This window comes from Penaeus japonicus, unplaced genomic scaffold, assembly GCF_977035675.1.
Source record: "Penaeus japonicus unplaced genomic scaffold, GWHDUDI00000001_assembly GWHDUDI00000010, whole genome shotgun sequence".
Taxonomy (NCBI): Eukaryota; Metazoa; Arthropoda; class Malacostraca; order Decapoda; family Penaeidae; genus Penaeus; species Penaeus japonicus.
In genome coordinates, this window is record NW_028234412.1 from 30202525 (window position 1) to 30218415 (window position 15891).

Here is a 15891-nt window from a genome sequence, read left to right on the forward strand (position 1 = left end):
TATAAAAGACAAGTTGAATAAGCCTTACTGTCTTAATGGCTTCCACTTCCTCCTCCACTCTCACTCTTCCTGCTAACACGAGGTAGCCTTCATCTACAAGGTGCTGGTTCCAGTCATAGTATTTAGTAGTCTGCTTTGGGGCGAGTCGGTAACGCTCAGCCCAGCGGAACAGATCACGAAGGGTGATGAAGGACTGCTTTCCCTGTTGGATTGAAGTATAATATATTATATTCCTTTGCCTTTAGTATTAAGGTAATATACAATTGAAAGAACATCAAAAGTAAGACACATTTCACCAAAAAGAATTTGTTACCAGAAATAACATCAAAACATTCGCTATTGAAGAAATAAGTTAAAAAAATAAATAAATATATACACAAACACTTTGAATATTCACAATGTAATGTTAACAATAAACTGTTAATGCTTCCGGAGAGTTTTACATCAGTATACTAGAAATGTGGATATTTCTAAGCAAATTTCTCTAAAATTATCCTTACCACAAGGTAATACAAGAAAAAAATGTCTATGGCATAACTTAGCTATCTTACCTGGAAGATATTGGAACCTCTCCTCATGTTCTGCAATTCGTGCAAGACAGCAACCATTTTCTTACTGTAGGACAATGGGATTTCACACCTTTGATGCAAGATGATCTCAAGCTCAGGGGCTGGAATTTCTTGGAAGTGCAACTCTACAAACCTGTTGCGGAAAGCCCTAGACAAGACCTGAAACAAGTTTAAAAATCCAATCAGAAATGGAGAAATTTTATCCTTATTTGTATAAAACACACAACAAAAAAATGCCAATAAGTATTAGGCGTAAAGTACTGTGGATACAAACCTTTCGACCTCCATATAAGCCTGGTGGGTTCTGTGTGGCAAATAACATGAAATTAGGATGTGCTTTGATAGTTTCCTGAGTCTCTGGGATGAACAGCTCTCGGTTATCATCAAGAAGGCGATTGAGAGCCTCCAGGACATCTGAAGGGGCAAGGTTAAGCTCATCCAGGATAATCCAGTGTCCATTGAGCATGGCTTTCACAAGTACACCTGAAAGAATAATAAAATTACATTTGATCCATTTCTTTATGTATTCCATGAAATCCAAATCTAGATAACTGTTACATCCAAAAGAAACTGTTTAGATTCCAAATATCTCAACTTTTAAATAAATACATAATATATGGGAAAAACTGCATCATCAACTACTGTTTATCAATTCAAGACATGAACCAATCTTAACAACTAAAAAATCTGTATCAAAATAATATAAAATACCAAAGAATTTGTTTCCATCATTACTACAATATTGCCAACTCACCATGCTTAAACACAAGTTTTCCACTCTCGTCTGGTGCATATGAGCCCACATACTCCTGGAGATCAGTGTGCTCGTGATTGTTGATGCGGACGCAAGTTGTTCCGGTGATTTTCGCAAGGTAAGTAATGAGGGAGGTCTTGCCCACTGAGGTCTCGCCCTGGAGCAGCACTGGGAACCTACCAATGCTCACCACACGCACTATGTCAATCAGATTCTTCTTCACTGTTTTTGTGATGATGTACTGCAAAGAACAAAAAATAATAATAATCAGAGGAAAGTCATGAGAACTTCTAATAATCAAGTTCCCCTGTGTGACTTCCATCCAGACTTTATATTCTGTATGTATGCAGCTATGTGGAGATCGTACATACTCAGCTCATTTCTATTCATCCTCCAGCACACCTTTGACAACAGGAAGATATTCCACAGATTACCTAAATCTTCTTAAAATGAGAGCACACTATACAATAATTCCAGTTTAAAATTCTGCAAAATGCCCTCCTGGCTAAACTATAAGTTACAGTTACTGTTCTTTGAAATACCTTAGAGAAACTTTCAGCTCCAGCAATCAGCAAAATAAATAAATGCAAATAAACAGCCATGGCTAATAAAAAAAAATCCTCCGTTTAAATGTGATTTGATAAAAAAAAATCATTATATATATATATATATATATATATATATATATATATATATATATATATATATATATATATATATTATATATATTATATATATATATATATATATATATATATAGAGAGAGAGAGAGAGGAGAGAGAGAGAGAGAGAGAGAGAGAGAGAGAGAGAGGGGAGAGAGAGGAGAGAGGAGAGGAGAGAGGAGAGAGGGAGAGAGGGAGAGAGGGAGAGAGGGAGAGAGGGAGAGAGGGAGAGAGGGAGAGAGAGAGGGAGAGAGTAATACAGAAATAGAAATTGATATAAACATATATTTAAATACACATAAACATACATAGACACTACTCTTTGTAAACGAAGATACTCACATTATGGGGGCTCTGTGGCTCAATGTCACCAACTGGTACAAAATAGTCTTCCACCTTTACTGTTTCAATTTTCTTTGGCTTTGCAATTGGATCCATTGGGATCTTGCCCTTGCAGCTGTTATATGTCTTGGCATCTATTCCCAAAATGTATTTCTTGATCAGCATCACCATGTATGCATAAGATGGATTGTCCAACTGGGTAAGGAAGGACAAACAGAAGGCCTCATACAAGGACCTTTTGACACTTGAGCACGGATTCCTTGCAGCAACAGCCAGGGCCCTGCAGAGGGTACGCAAGCTGAAGTGTGGTTTGTGGCCCATGCCATCATTGAGCGATTTGACAGTTGCTTCTCTCACATTCTTGTAGAACTTCACAATACCTTCAACTTGTTTTAAATTTGGTCCCAACTGGAAGACAAGAATAAAGGTATATAGAAGAGAAAGTAGTGAATTACACATTTAAATACTCAAGATATAATATTTCACCAGTAATGCCCAACATTACAATAAGTTTAAGGAACAAATACTAGAAATATTTCTATACCCAACAGTACATCTAATCCAGTTACTGATGCTCCTACATTACCAGTAAAATCAAATTAATATATTCCAGCGGACATAAATCCCAAATCACTCTCACACTCACTCATGCACGTGCACACACACACTACATTAAAATAACATATAAACAACAAAAATATAAAGTTTTAGTCATACCTTCTCCAGGTAATCTTTGATGATGATGATCAAATCCTGCCCAGTGTCCAACTCTTCCATGAAGAACTCTGTGAATCTATTTCGCAGGCCAGCTGGCAGCTCTTTCTTGCCAACATCCGTTGCCGGATTCATGCATGCAAACAGGCGAAACTGTGGGTGTCGGACAATGGGCTGTGTGTCCCCCCGCTCCAGCAGAGTCAAGGAACCAGCATTTGATTCTAGTAAGCTTGACAGGCACTCCAGGGTTTCAGCACTTGCTAAATTGATTTCATCTAGCAAAACCCACTCACCTACGGATAAGATGTCATAAAAGTGTTCAGTTAAAGGATGTTGAATCAAAGGATATTGAATTAAATATAATCATATCAACTTATAATAAATGCAAAATTGGTTATTCTTATCCCTACATTCACATACACAAAACTAAAAACTGTCAACAATATGAAATCTCCCATAAAATAAAAAATTCACTTCGCTATACAAACCTTCTCGTATTGCCTTGACGAGAACTCCTTCAATGAATGAAAATGCAAATACATTCTGCGCCTGACTCACTTGCTCCTTGACTGTCTGCATTCTAAATCTGAAGTCTTCCCAGTTTCTTAACATCATTTTTGAATTTTTAGTTTTCTTTGCATTTTCTTTGTTTTTCATTTCACTCTTAATTTTCTTAATAGCCTTCTGATTTGTGTGAGACATCAGAGTAAATAAGTCATTCCATCTCTTGTTCATATAACAAATCATTACGTGCTGAAGAAATGTGTTATTCTGCATGGCTGAAAATGTTTTGGTGAACAGGAGTTCAAATTCCTGCCTTACAGGTGCCACAACTGTCTTCAGGTCAACTGGTTTGAAGCCACCCAAGAGGTCAGAGGAATCACTCTGCTGATTCATGTTAATGACACGCAACTTCTGCCTGGTTTGGTGAGCAAGATACTGGACAGCTGAGGTCTTTCCTGTTCCTGTCTCACCCACTATCAAAACTGACTCCTCATTTAATAAGGAAACTCCTATTCTCTCTAACAAATACAAAGTAGGTCTTGTGAAGGAAAAGGTATATTGCTTGACTTCCTTCAGCGATAAAGAATCATCTTGTTTTTTGGGCAGTTTCACACGTTCACCAATGGATATGTGCGCGTTAGTGAATTTGATTGAAGGCATGTACTTTAAACAATAATATTCAGATTCTGCTCGGTTTCTGTTCATGAATGATCCAATGTGCATTGCAAAGGTGAACTTTGCGGTCTTGTTCGGAATTGCAGCACAAAATATATCAAGAGCTTCCTGTAAAGAAAGGAGAATATTCTATTTGTAAGTATGTCATTACATAGGCATACATCATAAGGAAATACAAATACCAAATACATATATTAATATAAAGAGATGTAAAAATTAAACACAATTGTGCTCTGACTTAACTATTCTTTTGATTTTTTATCTTTATTTCAGATACTGTGATCCTAGATTAGTGATAGATGGTTCAGGATTGGCAATCATGTGTCAATGTTTCATATCTTGTAATTCCCACAACAATTCAACTGAGTTCATATGTATTCCTCTCACCATGTCTTGCTATCACCAGTCTGACTTTACATAAACTATAAACAGCCTTACGTCTCTATTTCCACTCAAAGACAAAAAGATAGGAATGAATGAAAGTTAGAAGGCAAAGATGAAACAAGACAAGAAAAGAAAAGAGAAAAGAAAACAAGGACATACCTGGAAAGCCCTTTGAGCCAAATTGTCCTCCTGGTTCTCCATATGCTCAGAAACCCTCCCACACCACTTCATGAGATCTCTTGTGGATACCAGGCGGCCTGACACCTTCACAGTGGTCAAGTCTACAATGGTATCCTGATTCACTTGGGATCTGTCATCTTCGTGGCGTCCAGCCGACATCATCAGGTACGTTCCAACAAGCTTGTCTGCTATAGTGTTAAGAACAGGCCATCTGAAAAATGGGAATTAACAATGAATAAATAAATAAATTCTTTTCAAAACTCCTTATCCACTGTAATAAAAATGATCCAAATATTCATTACTATACAAATCAAATCACTACATGCCTAAATAATTTGACTAAAAGTAAAGTAAAACACTGAGGATCACCTGGTAGATACGATCTCCTTCAGTTCAGAATGCTTCAGGGTTTCAAGTGTGATCTTCAGCCACAGCTTCTCCAACAGGCCTGCATTTCCGCTGACCATCTTCGCACCTTCTAGAGTCCGTCGTGTGGCAAAGAGCTGGAAGTCTGGATGGGCTCGTACATTTCCATGACCTGCATCAAGGTGCGCACATCAGCAAAATAATTTTGTTTAACATAACTACAGGTATATGTTAACAGAATAAGTTGCAAAATGCACAAAATAGACAGCAAAAGTCTTCTAGGATATATGTCCACTAGAAAAAACAATTCACCAATAAAAAGCTCAGTGAATGCATTATAGTCTAAGATCAACAAAATTCCTTACCTGGCAATGGTAGTGTTCTTGTCTCAAGAAGAGGAACCAAAATAGATATGACATCCATTGGAGCATAATCCAGATCCTCTAACAGTAGCCAATAGCCTTGTGTCACAGCCTGGAAATGCAAAAGTAAGCTCAGTTCACAATCAATCTAATCATCACCACTAGTGATGCTTTTTAATTCTACATTCCTATTAGTTGAATGACTTGTTCTTGTTGACCAAGTAGACTGCTTTCACACTTCTATGTTCTTTGGCAATTGTTGAATAATTTTGATTCATAACACTTTGATCAAAGAATATGACCTAAATTGGTGTTTTTGTTTCCACGTTGTTCCCTCAGTTCATAAGAGCTTTTTGTATCCTTCAAGCTGATACCACAAATCAATCATACCATCCTGATATTTTACCTTTCAAGCCTTATAACACTTTTCTTCACAACACTCAAAATTATAATAAAAAATATTATGAAAAACACAAACAATGATACAATGTAATAATCATACTAATGATGATATTATAGATAGTTGCACAATATCAAAACATTGATGTGCTAACCTGTGTTACTGAGCCTGGCCTCCATATAAATTCTCCAGGAGTCTGTGTACAACAGTAGGTTCCCAGAAGTGTCTTGCTGTCTGTCTGGTCACCTAGCTGAACCTGTGACCAAAGATTTACAAATATATCAAAAAGATTTCCTGTAGAAGTGACAGGTTAATAAACTATGTAAGTCATCAATATTAATCTTTTAAAACAATTACATGCACTTTATTCTGTCAAAAGATTAACATTGCCTCATTAAAAGGCGCTTCATCTTTACATATACTGATTCAATGCTCTATTCACAGCCGGGTTATTTCAAGCACACAGGCCTGACGCCTTGGGCTATTCACCCGCTCCGGCCATCGCCAACCACTGTGCACATGATCACCCAGAGTGCAAAAAGCCATGATGTGAGATCACTTAACTGGTGGCAAGAGCTGCCACCACATGAAGTGATATCACATCACCAGCATTAAAGGGTTAACAGGTGAACAAGAACATAAAAGAAAAAAATTATACCTTTATCAACAAAGGAGCTTTAGACCTTCCTGTAACACTTGCTAAGTGCTCCACCAAAGAACTCTTCCCACTTCCAACAACTCCTTCTAATAATACTGGATCACCTCTGCTGATTGCCAATGCCAGACACTCAAGGTTGCGCTTGGTCGAAGGAACCTCAACCAGGCATCCTTCCGCCTTCTGAAGAGAAAATTACCATCAATATATAGAACTCCTCCTCATGCAGAGCTCTTTCCTTCAGACTTACATTATCAAATAATTTCATACAATGAAACAACAGATAATAGAATTCAGTGTCATATTTACCTGCTCCTGCTTGTTATAGACTGGCAATGCCACAAGACCAACAGCAACTGTGTGTTTCGACTGTTGACTCTCACTCACTGTTCTCGCCTCTCCCAATATTTCTGGTAACTTTGGCTTTGAAGTTAGGGCATTCTCTACAGACAATTTAGTGTGTACCTCCTCAGGTATATGCTTTCTTATTAAGGCTTCTCGTTGTATTTCCGTCATTTTTGATAACATCGCTATACAATGACACATCAGCCTGAAAAAAGGGCATTTATTTATTTTCAATCAATTTTCTGTTCGTTTTGCAAAAAACGTTCATACAAAATTTCATATAAATAAATTTACATATATAAAGTATTAATTACATCTCGATTCTCCTTCACAAAACAGATTCAACTTACCATCTCACTTCTTCTGAGGTGTGATTCAAGAACGGCAGTATATCCGACCACTTCCACAAATAAATCAGGTCTTCTCCAACATGCTGTAGCAAGATGTAGGTTGCCTTTGCAATGTCATTATCAGTGACAGTATGCTTTTCAAGCCTATGTGCATTTTTAATCTTCTTTTGTTTAGGCTCGCTGGAGTTTTCCTCCTTGTCGTGGAATGGCGCAGGAGCATTCTGAAAATACTTGAGCACAAACCTGGAAAGAAATTACATACTATTATAAATCATATACAGATGTCCTTATTCCCTCTTTCAAGATCTCTTAAAAGGACTCCTTTCTGGCTATTTCAATAGGAGGAAAAAAAAACTACTACCAAACATAGGCTTATATACTGATCTATATACAAAATAAAATAAATGGTCTCTAAAACCCAAGTACTACTGTTGGCATGTTCTTTTCATTAATGATCTGGCCTTTTTGAACAAATACATTAGTATTGATAATTATTTTCTTATTTTATTCAAGAAATTCTAAATGCTTCACAGTACTAAGGATGTGGGAAAAATCCCAAGCAATAGATAATGCATATAAAAATGTATGAACTGTTCTTGTCTCTTCAATCTTTTAATACTGTCTTAATTTATTTTTTCAAGTAGGCTCTGTAGTATATATATATATATATATATATATATATATATATATATATATATATATATATATATATATATATATATATATATATATACACACACTAAACATTAGCCTCTTTGATCCTTTTTGTATGTCTCTAGTCCAGTATATAAATCTGCTTAACTTTGGTTATTACTGTTTCTCTCTTTTTTTGAGTGAGTGAGATAGGAAAGGGGGGGAAAGGGAGAGGGAGAGGGAGAGGGAGAGGGAGAGGGAGAGGGAGAGGGAGAGGGAGAGGGAGAGGGAGAGGGAGAGGGAGAGGGAGAGGGAGAGGGAGAGGGAGGGAGAGGGAGAGGGAAGAGGGAGAGGGAGAGGGAGAGGGAGAGGGAGAGGGAGAGAGAGGGAGAGGGAGAGGGAGAGGGAGAGGGAGAGGGAGAGGGAGAGGGAGAGGGAGAGGGGGGTAGGTGAATGGAGAGTGCAAGCATGTGCATGTGTCTTTTGAGAGAAAACATTCCATATTGGCACAGGGCTTCTATATAACTGCAGAAATTCTTACCTGCTGACATCATTGCTAACAGTGATGAGCTTACTAAGGCTGACACAGAAAGCAGGATGTGCATCAAGTTTCTTCACAACCTCTCTGGCATGAGACAGCAGCTCCAACAGCCAAGGTCGCAGATTTGCTCCCACCAGGAGAGTCAGGTCAGGGTCCAGGAGCGCAACTGCCGCTGCTGTGAGTACTTCATCCCACTGGTTTTCATCCCACTCCTGAAATGGAAAAAGAAAATAACATCACCTTCTTTGGTTTATGTAACATATAGAAAACATTTGTAAAATATGGAAAGAGGGTAACTTATTTTTCATAAATTCCTAGAGCAGCAATAAGCTCCTCAACTGGTACTTATTGCACTTGCCTCCAGAATACTAATTCCTGATTCCAATGATTACTCACTGATCATATGATTATAAGCTAACAGAAGGACTGAATTAATGTTGACACAAGACATGTACCATTTGCACTTAACCCATTCCCGCCGGGCCATTTCGTCTTTTTTGGCGTCAATGCGGGGGCTCTCGAACGCATAGGCCTAAATCAATTATATCATTGACGGCGTATGACGGCACCCTCGCTATCATATTACATAATCGCCGTCTGTGGCCGGCGGCATTGGGTTAACTATTTCAAAATACTGGTACTAATGCATTGCTTAATCCACTGATGCCAGGTGATTTAACCCAATCCCGACAGGCCCGGCGAGAAATGGCAACCCCTTACGCCAGGCCTAAGTAATATTGCCTCGGGGACGTCACACTGGTGTGTCACCCTGTCATCAGGCACTTTGCCGTGTCACAAGGGTGTGACACCTTGTCGTTAGGCACTTTGCCGTGTCACAAGGGTGTGACACCCCGTCATCATTGGGTTAATGTCACATCATGTGACTATTTTGCTCCCAACAGATGATGTCCTATCACGTCATGATCTCTCCCTCAAAACATGCAATTCATATCATTATATATGTATACAATCATAGGAATTCCAATTGTATAGACACATTTTTATTCAACCGTAAAAAAAAAAAAAAAAAAAAAAAAAAAAACTCCTTTTATGACTCTGTTGAAGCAAAAACAACCTTCACTCAGCAGTTCTGGACTTATTCATGATTATGTGTGCCATATAAGTTTCTGAAGATCAATACATCAAACATTGGTAAAGGAAAAGTTAAGAGTGAAAATGATAAGACACAAATATCAATGCAAATGCAAGCCATATATGCTGATAAGAAATCTAACAGCACTTCAAAGAGACACAGACACACAGACAGACAGACAGACAGACAGACACACAAACACTAAAGAAATAATAAATTGAAAATTTTACAGGAAAGCTATGCATTACAAATAATATTAAATGTACCATCTAAATACAGCAGTTTTACTTCATTGAAACTAACTCTAGTGAAAATATTGGAAGTAATGAGTGTCGTAGTGTTAAATAATGATCGCAGGAAATCTATCATTCAGTTTGCAAGAGCTGGAATGAGTTTCAGAGAAAAGGTATTAAGCCCGGTAAAATAAAAGTACTTTGCATTGTTTTCTAGTATTTGTTGTTATCATTATCATGGTTCTCAATAGCATATCCATTTTTATTGTCAATATTAGTAGATTTTCATGAAATTTAGTATAAGCGACCCTATAATCTTTATACATGCCCAGAAATTATGGTTCACCAAGGTGCAATTTCAATGGACATCAAAGAAAGTACGACACATTTGGCCAAGATCTCAGTTGTACAAAAAATAACAATGATAATAATAAATAAATAAAAAATGGTAAATTTTCCAAATAACGCCGCGTTACGAAATACCACAAAAGTGGTATCGATGGATTCCTCTCAACCTCTACTATTCATATATAGTGAAATTAATGAGCGCTTGCACCCCTGGACCCCACAATCTGGGTCTCTTTTTGTAAGGCACTTCGTGCTACCTCGTCCTACTTCGGGGCATATTTCGCTTGCAAAATCTTAACCCAATGACCTACCTAACTTTGCCTAGTTTTGAATTAATCCCTAGCCAAAGGGGGGCTTCGCCCCCCCTGGAACCCCCCCTTTTTAGGGCACTTCGTGCAACATACCTTGGGCAAGATATCTCGAATCCACCATCCTCGCCCTGAAATTCAAACATGGCTGTGTTTACGTATTTACGGATAGTAGCAAGCTGTGGACTGGAAACCCCCAAGGAATTACCTGCATGTGCTGTTATGTTCTCTCAACAGATGGCGCAATATTCCCCATTGTTTACAGTATAACTATAGAGTGCCCTCTATTGAGTGGTCGCGTCATCATCAGTCCTAGTTTCCTATCCTGAGGAATATATGAGACGAAGACTCAGTTGCTGTCATCATGGCGCAGTGTGAGGGTTATCCGTGTCGCGGCATTTTCATCTACAGGACTAATTACGCATCATAAGTATCACGAAATGCCCTGAATAGGGGAGATCCACAGGGGGGCATAGCTCCCTCTCCGCAAAGGCTGACTTCAAAACTAGGGAAAGTGAGGTAGGTAGTTAAGGGTTAAGGTTTTCGTGACACCGACGTAGCACGAGGTAGCACGAAGTGCCTTAAAAAGGGGGAGTCCAGAGGGGGGCGAAGCCCCCCCTTGGCTAGGGCAAACTTCAAACCTAAGCAAAGTTAGGTAGGTAATTGGTTAAGATTTTGCATACGAAATATGGCCGGAATTCATATTTTACCCCGCAATTTCCTTGATCTACTTCATGCCCTCCCCTACTATCGGGACCCAGATTGTGGGCTTCAGGGGTGCAAGCGCTCATTAATTTCACTATATATGAATAGTAGAGGTTGAGAGGAATCCATCAATACCACTTTTGTGGTATTTAGCGACGCGGCGTTATTCGGAAAATTTACCTAAAAAATGTGCTGTGTGCAATGGTCAACAAGTATGCATTTCAAGTATGCCCTTCTTCAAAAATCTGGAGTATTTTACCCACGATTCAGTTGTCTATTATAGCCCTTTGAGCATGGTATCAGCTGGTTATGTCTACCCTTTATTTCCAACATTATAAGCAGTCTATTGATCCGAAATTCATTAGTATCCGTGACTCCCATCTGCTGCATGAGGTCAAAGTCACCCCCCACAAAAGTGTAGTCTTTCTATTGTCGGTAGACCTCACATAGTGTATTTTGTAATATCTAATTTATTAATATATAAATGGTGATCTTATTGACCTCTGTATCTGGGGTGAAGATTGCAATACATTATGGATATGGGAGCCATGGCGTAATTACTGGTACTGATCAAGATATAGCTCTCATTACAGGCTGAAGTGAGCTTCCTGTGATTACAGAAACATTCACATCATTTGAAACAAGCATTTATACTTCCCAATCGTGAGGCATAGCAATGGGACGACCACAATCACCACAATCACCACACACACACATCATTCAGAAGAAGAGATACATTTCCCAACAATCTAACAATCCCACCACTTACTTCAGTATCCAAGAATTCATGAAACACATCCTTGCACTTCTGGTCAATCTGAGAGAGAAGTGTTATTTCACTGCGTAAATTCACATTATCAACCTCCATGTCAGCTCTCGCCTCGTCAACACGCGAGTCGAGGAGAGACCATGTGTTTTGGCTCCAGGGATCCCACACTCTCGCTCTCCGGTGCACGTGTCATTTGGTATTTTGGTATTTTTTTAGGGTTACTTTTTCATCTGATTTATTCAGTTTGGTTGGTTTTCTTTCATCTGATATATATCTGTGTTGTAAATTGAATAGGTTGGAATTTTTTAGTTGAAGTTTTGGGAGATTGTTTTTTTTCATTTTTATATCACTTTTGCTTGATTGATTTGTCACGATGTGTAAAACGTACTGATCTGAATATGTAAGAGGATATGATGATTGATCTCTTGTTATTATTCTTGTGTTTTTTATCTGATATGATCTTTTAAATTCCATTTGCTGTTTTCTGAAATTATAAGAAGTGTCGCAACTTTTATTTACTGAGTTCGGATGTGTGGGCGACTTTTACAGAAGTATATTGCTAAATTTCTTAAGATAACTTTCTACCCCTAACTGATGTTAATGATGGCAATCAGATAATTATCCATATATAAGATATGTATTATTTAGTACATTCACAAAACTTAGAATATCCATTGCGTTAGTTATATACCACTTCATAAAACCTCACCAACACTTTGAAATTTCCCCTAAATATTTGTCTAGGGAATTTTTAACACTCGGAAGTAATTCTAATTCAGTATAATGTGATAATACAAACACAACTCATGGTAGTCAATATATATAAAAAGCGTCCGTTTAACTCTCCCGGAAGTCTTGAATAAATCCATCATTTGAAGATATTAAATAATCAGATGTTGACTACATAACATCACCTGCGGGGAAATTCCCTAGCGGAGGTGCAGACTGAGAGGAGAAACGCAACGATGGCTCTTACTGGTAATTCTTCTCTTTATTTTATAAATCTCGTCGATATTATTCTCGCCGAAACGTACTAAGTGTTTTGGAAACTCCATAGCAACATATATGAGTGATATGAAGCAAGAAGAAGCTGTGATAATCCCAATTGGCAAATGTTTTTAGAGTGTGCCGGATGAATCAGCTGTGTTATGTAGTAAAGATTACCTTCAACTCTTTTTTCAGGGATTCGTAAACATCTAGTTTCCGAGTGCAGTTGGTGCTGTTACTACCAATATTTCTAAGGGGACTAGATGGTTTTATACATTTTTGGTGGGAATTATGTAATGGGTGTTCTAGTTTGGCACAATTTACTGAATTTCGTATAAATTGTACCTTTCCATCAGGGTTTTTTTTCCCATGCATTTCTTCGCAAATAGATTTATACTCGATCGTTAAGTATCCGAAAACGAAATATATCTGATGAATCTAAGGAATTCTGACTATTTAGTCTCATAGCTAGTTTTTATGAGGTGCTCTCAGCTGTGCTAAAACAAATTAAAAAATAGACGAACTCGAAACCTTAAATGATGTCAGTCAAGCCAATTGGCCAGCACTGCTTTTGTGTCTGTTGCAGAATCAACTGAAAGAATAATTGAGGAAGGAAGACAGAAAGATACAGATAAAGAATATGAATAGATAGCTAAAAAGTGGTTAGGGACATCCCAAAAGAGCAGACTACATCAAGGCTTTCTATGCTTTTCCTGATATATTAATTTGTTATACTACTCATTAGATTAATTTGAATTGCTGTTCAAATTTAGTATATGATAGACTATATATATATATAAATGTGTGTGTGTATACGAGCACACTCGTGTTCATGTCTATGCATAAGTGTGTGTGTTTTAGATCATTTGATGCAGGGGAGGTTTATAATTGCAGGATTTTGTGGAATAGGTTAGGTTAGAATAAAACTATATGATATTAGATTAAAATATATTATAAGGAACTCCTACCAGAATTACAGAGTGATTGCTCACCCTGCATTGCCATCAGTGCCCCTGTCCCAGCTGCTTCCCACTAATTCCTCCCAAGACTTGCTGCTCAAGCATGGTGGCTGCTACAACTTTCCAGAGAACTGCCATTTGTAATCATCAATCAGTAAATCTATAGACAACATCCACAGTGATCTTTTAACCCCTTCACTACGAGGACGTGTATACTGCGTCCTCGCAGCACTCGCGATTAACCTGAGGACGCGCATACAGTGTCATGGCTGAGTTCTGTTGGAATTAAGTTGTTTTTCTTCCGGATACTGTGTGAGATCTTTCAGAATAGAGGTCAGATATGATATGATGGATTACTTGACTTTCATTATTATTATCTAGGAGAGGGATTGGCTTATACCAGGGGAGGTACCAATGCGCCCTGCTAGCAATCAGTTTATTATTTATTTATGGAACATTATGTAAACATATAAAACTTATTATGATTAGTTTACCATACTACTTCAACCATTTTCTTTTGTCATCTGAGTGAGGCCTCTCACCAAGGTCATTCTTTCGATCTTCCTCCCAACCCATGTAAATAACTTGTCACATGCATATGGGGGAAGAGGTTAACTATGCATATTTTGATATATAACACATGATGATTATGTTGAGGTTTTGGCTTAAAACTTGTCATATTCAATAGCGACGTTAAACCCGTTCCTGCCAGGGCAGTTCCGGCTTTGCGCGGTCGCAATTCCGGGACTCTTGAACGCATAAGCGTAAGGCCTCGAGATTGTCGGGCGCACGAGGCGCAAGCCTCGGTTGCCCGCTGGCTCTACCCGAGCGCGCGGCTTCCCAAAATAGCGCGTCCAGGGCGTCTGACGCAAAAACCGCTAGACGTGCTATCTTGTCACCGGCGTGAACGGGTTAAAAGCGGCGGCGCGCCCCGTCTCCGGCGTGGGGAGCGTCTTCTACTGCCCATAGTGAAGGGGTTAAAATTGGTTTTGATATAGGCAGTTTCTTTCCTAAGTTAACCCAGCAAACAAACCATATTTTTGTAGGCCTCTGTATAGTCTATAAAGTCACATAGGATAAAAATTTACATGTGTTATTTGTTGATACTTTATAGAACAAAATAAAAGAAATATGTCAGTGAAATTTACACATGGAAGCATAATTGCATTAATTTTGAGTTTGGATCAAGCTCCTTCTCCAAAACGGATACTAACATGCGACTCTTGTTACAGTTTGGCGCGGAAGTGTACCCCAGCTGTACAGGGCTCTGAGTGGAGCTGTTTCAGTAGCTGCCCGGAACCAGAGCACAGCACCCCAGCCAAGCACTGCTCCTGCCAAGTACAAGCCATATTCACCCTTCCAGAACACATCAAATGCTGCAGAATTTGCTGTTGCAAGATTGGATGATTTGCTCAACTGGGGACGAAAGGTGGGTTCTCTCTTAGCAGCTTGAAAGAGAAAGTCAGATGGCAGTGAATCATCTAAAGGTTTTGTCATTTTATTCAGATTCTGAGCATAATACCTGTAGATGAGCTATCAGAGATTTGTTTAACATTTTTTTCTTATTTAGGGAAGTAATACCAGATGTAATTTGGCAGTAATTTGACAGAATGATGTAATTAATAGAGTGGAAGAAAGTAAAAGTGAAGCATAATTAATAAGCAGGTTTTTTTTTTTTTTTGTAGGCCAATAGTTTATTAACATTAAATCATATTATATTTCTTAAAGTAATGCAAAATTACGAAAGCTTACCAGACACTGTTTTGAAATACTTGTAAAAGAAAAATGTGCTTATTCATACATGTATATATTTTTTTCATTATTTCAGGGCTCTTTGTGGCCTCTAACCTTCGGGTTGGCTTGCTGTGCCGTGGAGATGATGCAGTGCGCTGCAGCCCGATATGATATTGATAGGTTTGGTATCGTTTACCGAGCTTCACCTCGCCAGGCCGATGTCATCATTGTGGCTGGTACACTGACCAACAAAATGGCTCCTGCCCTGAGAAAGGTTTATGACCAAGTGAGTACACATTTTAAAGTTCATTGTTCAGTG

The 15891-nt window shown here is 38.4% G+C and overlaps 2 protein-coding genes across 2 annotated transcripts in view; one reads left to right on the plus strand and one right to left on the minus strand.

The window, feature by feature from the left end:
• LOC122257639 (midasin) overlaps window positions 1–12051 on the minus strand; it is a 29494-nt gene extending 17443 nt beyond the window's left edge. The window contains exons 1-16 of the mRNA XM_043023053.2: window positions 11893–12051; window positions 8437–8648; window positions 7263–7505; window positions 6877–7117; window positions 6571–6750; window positions 6067–6168; window positions 5516–5624; window positions 5154–5322; window positions 4764–4995; window positions 3530–4328; window positions 3045–3334; window positions 2328–2735; window positions 1324–1564; window positions 844–1052; window positions 552–728; window positions 29–202 (exon numbers count right to left, since the gene is read on the minus strand). Of these exons, the coding sequence (XP_042878987.2) occupies window positions 29–202; window positions 552–728; window positions 844–1052; window positions 1324–1564; window positions 2328–2735; window positions 3045–3334; window positions 3530–4328; window positions 4764–4995; window positions 5154–5322; window positions 5516–5624; window positions 6067–6168; window positions 6571–6750; window positions 6877–7117; window positions 7263–7505; window positions 8437–8648; window positions 11893–11991 (3885 nt within the window). The 5' untranslated portion in view covers window positions 11992–12051. The remainder of the gene's footprint in view (window positions 1–28; window positions 203–551; window positions 729–843; window positions 1053–1323; window positions 1565–2327; window positions 2736–3044; window positions 3335–3529; window positions 4329–4763; window positions 4996–5153; window positions 5323–5515; window positions 5625–6066; window positions 6169–6570; window positions 6751–6876; window positions 7118–7262; window positions 7506–8436; window positions 8649–11892) is intronic.
• Window positions 12052–12722: 671 nt separating this feature from the next.
• The window catches only part of LOC122257638 (uncharacterized), a 3929-nt gene continuing 760 nt past the window's right edge, over window positions 12723–15891 (plus strand). Inside the window, exons 1-3 of the mRNA XM_043023052.2 lie at window positions 12723–12870; window positions 15071–15267; window positions 15667–15858. Of these exons, the coding sequence (XP_042878986.1) occupies window positions 12858–12870; window positions 15071–15267; window positions 15667–15858 (402 nt within the window). The 5' untranslated portion in view covers window positions 12723–12857. The remainder of the gene's footprint in view (window positions 12871–15070; window positions 15268–15666; window positions 15859–15891) is intronic.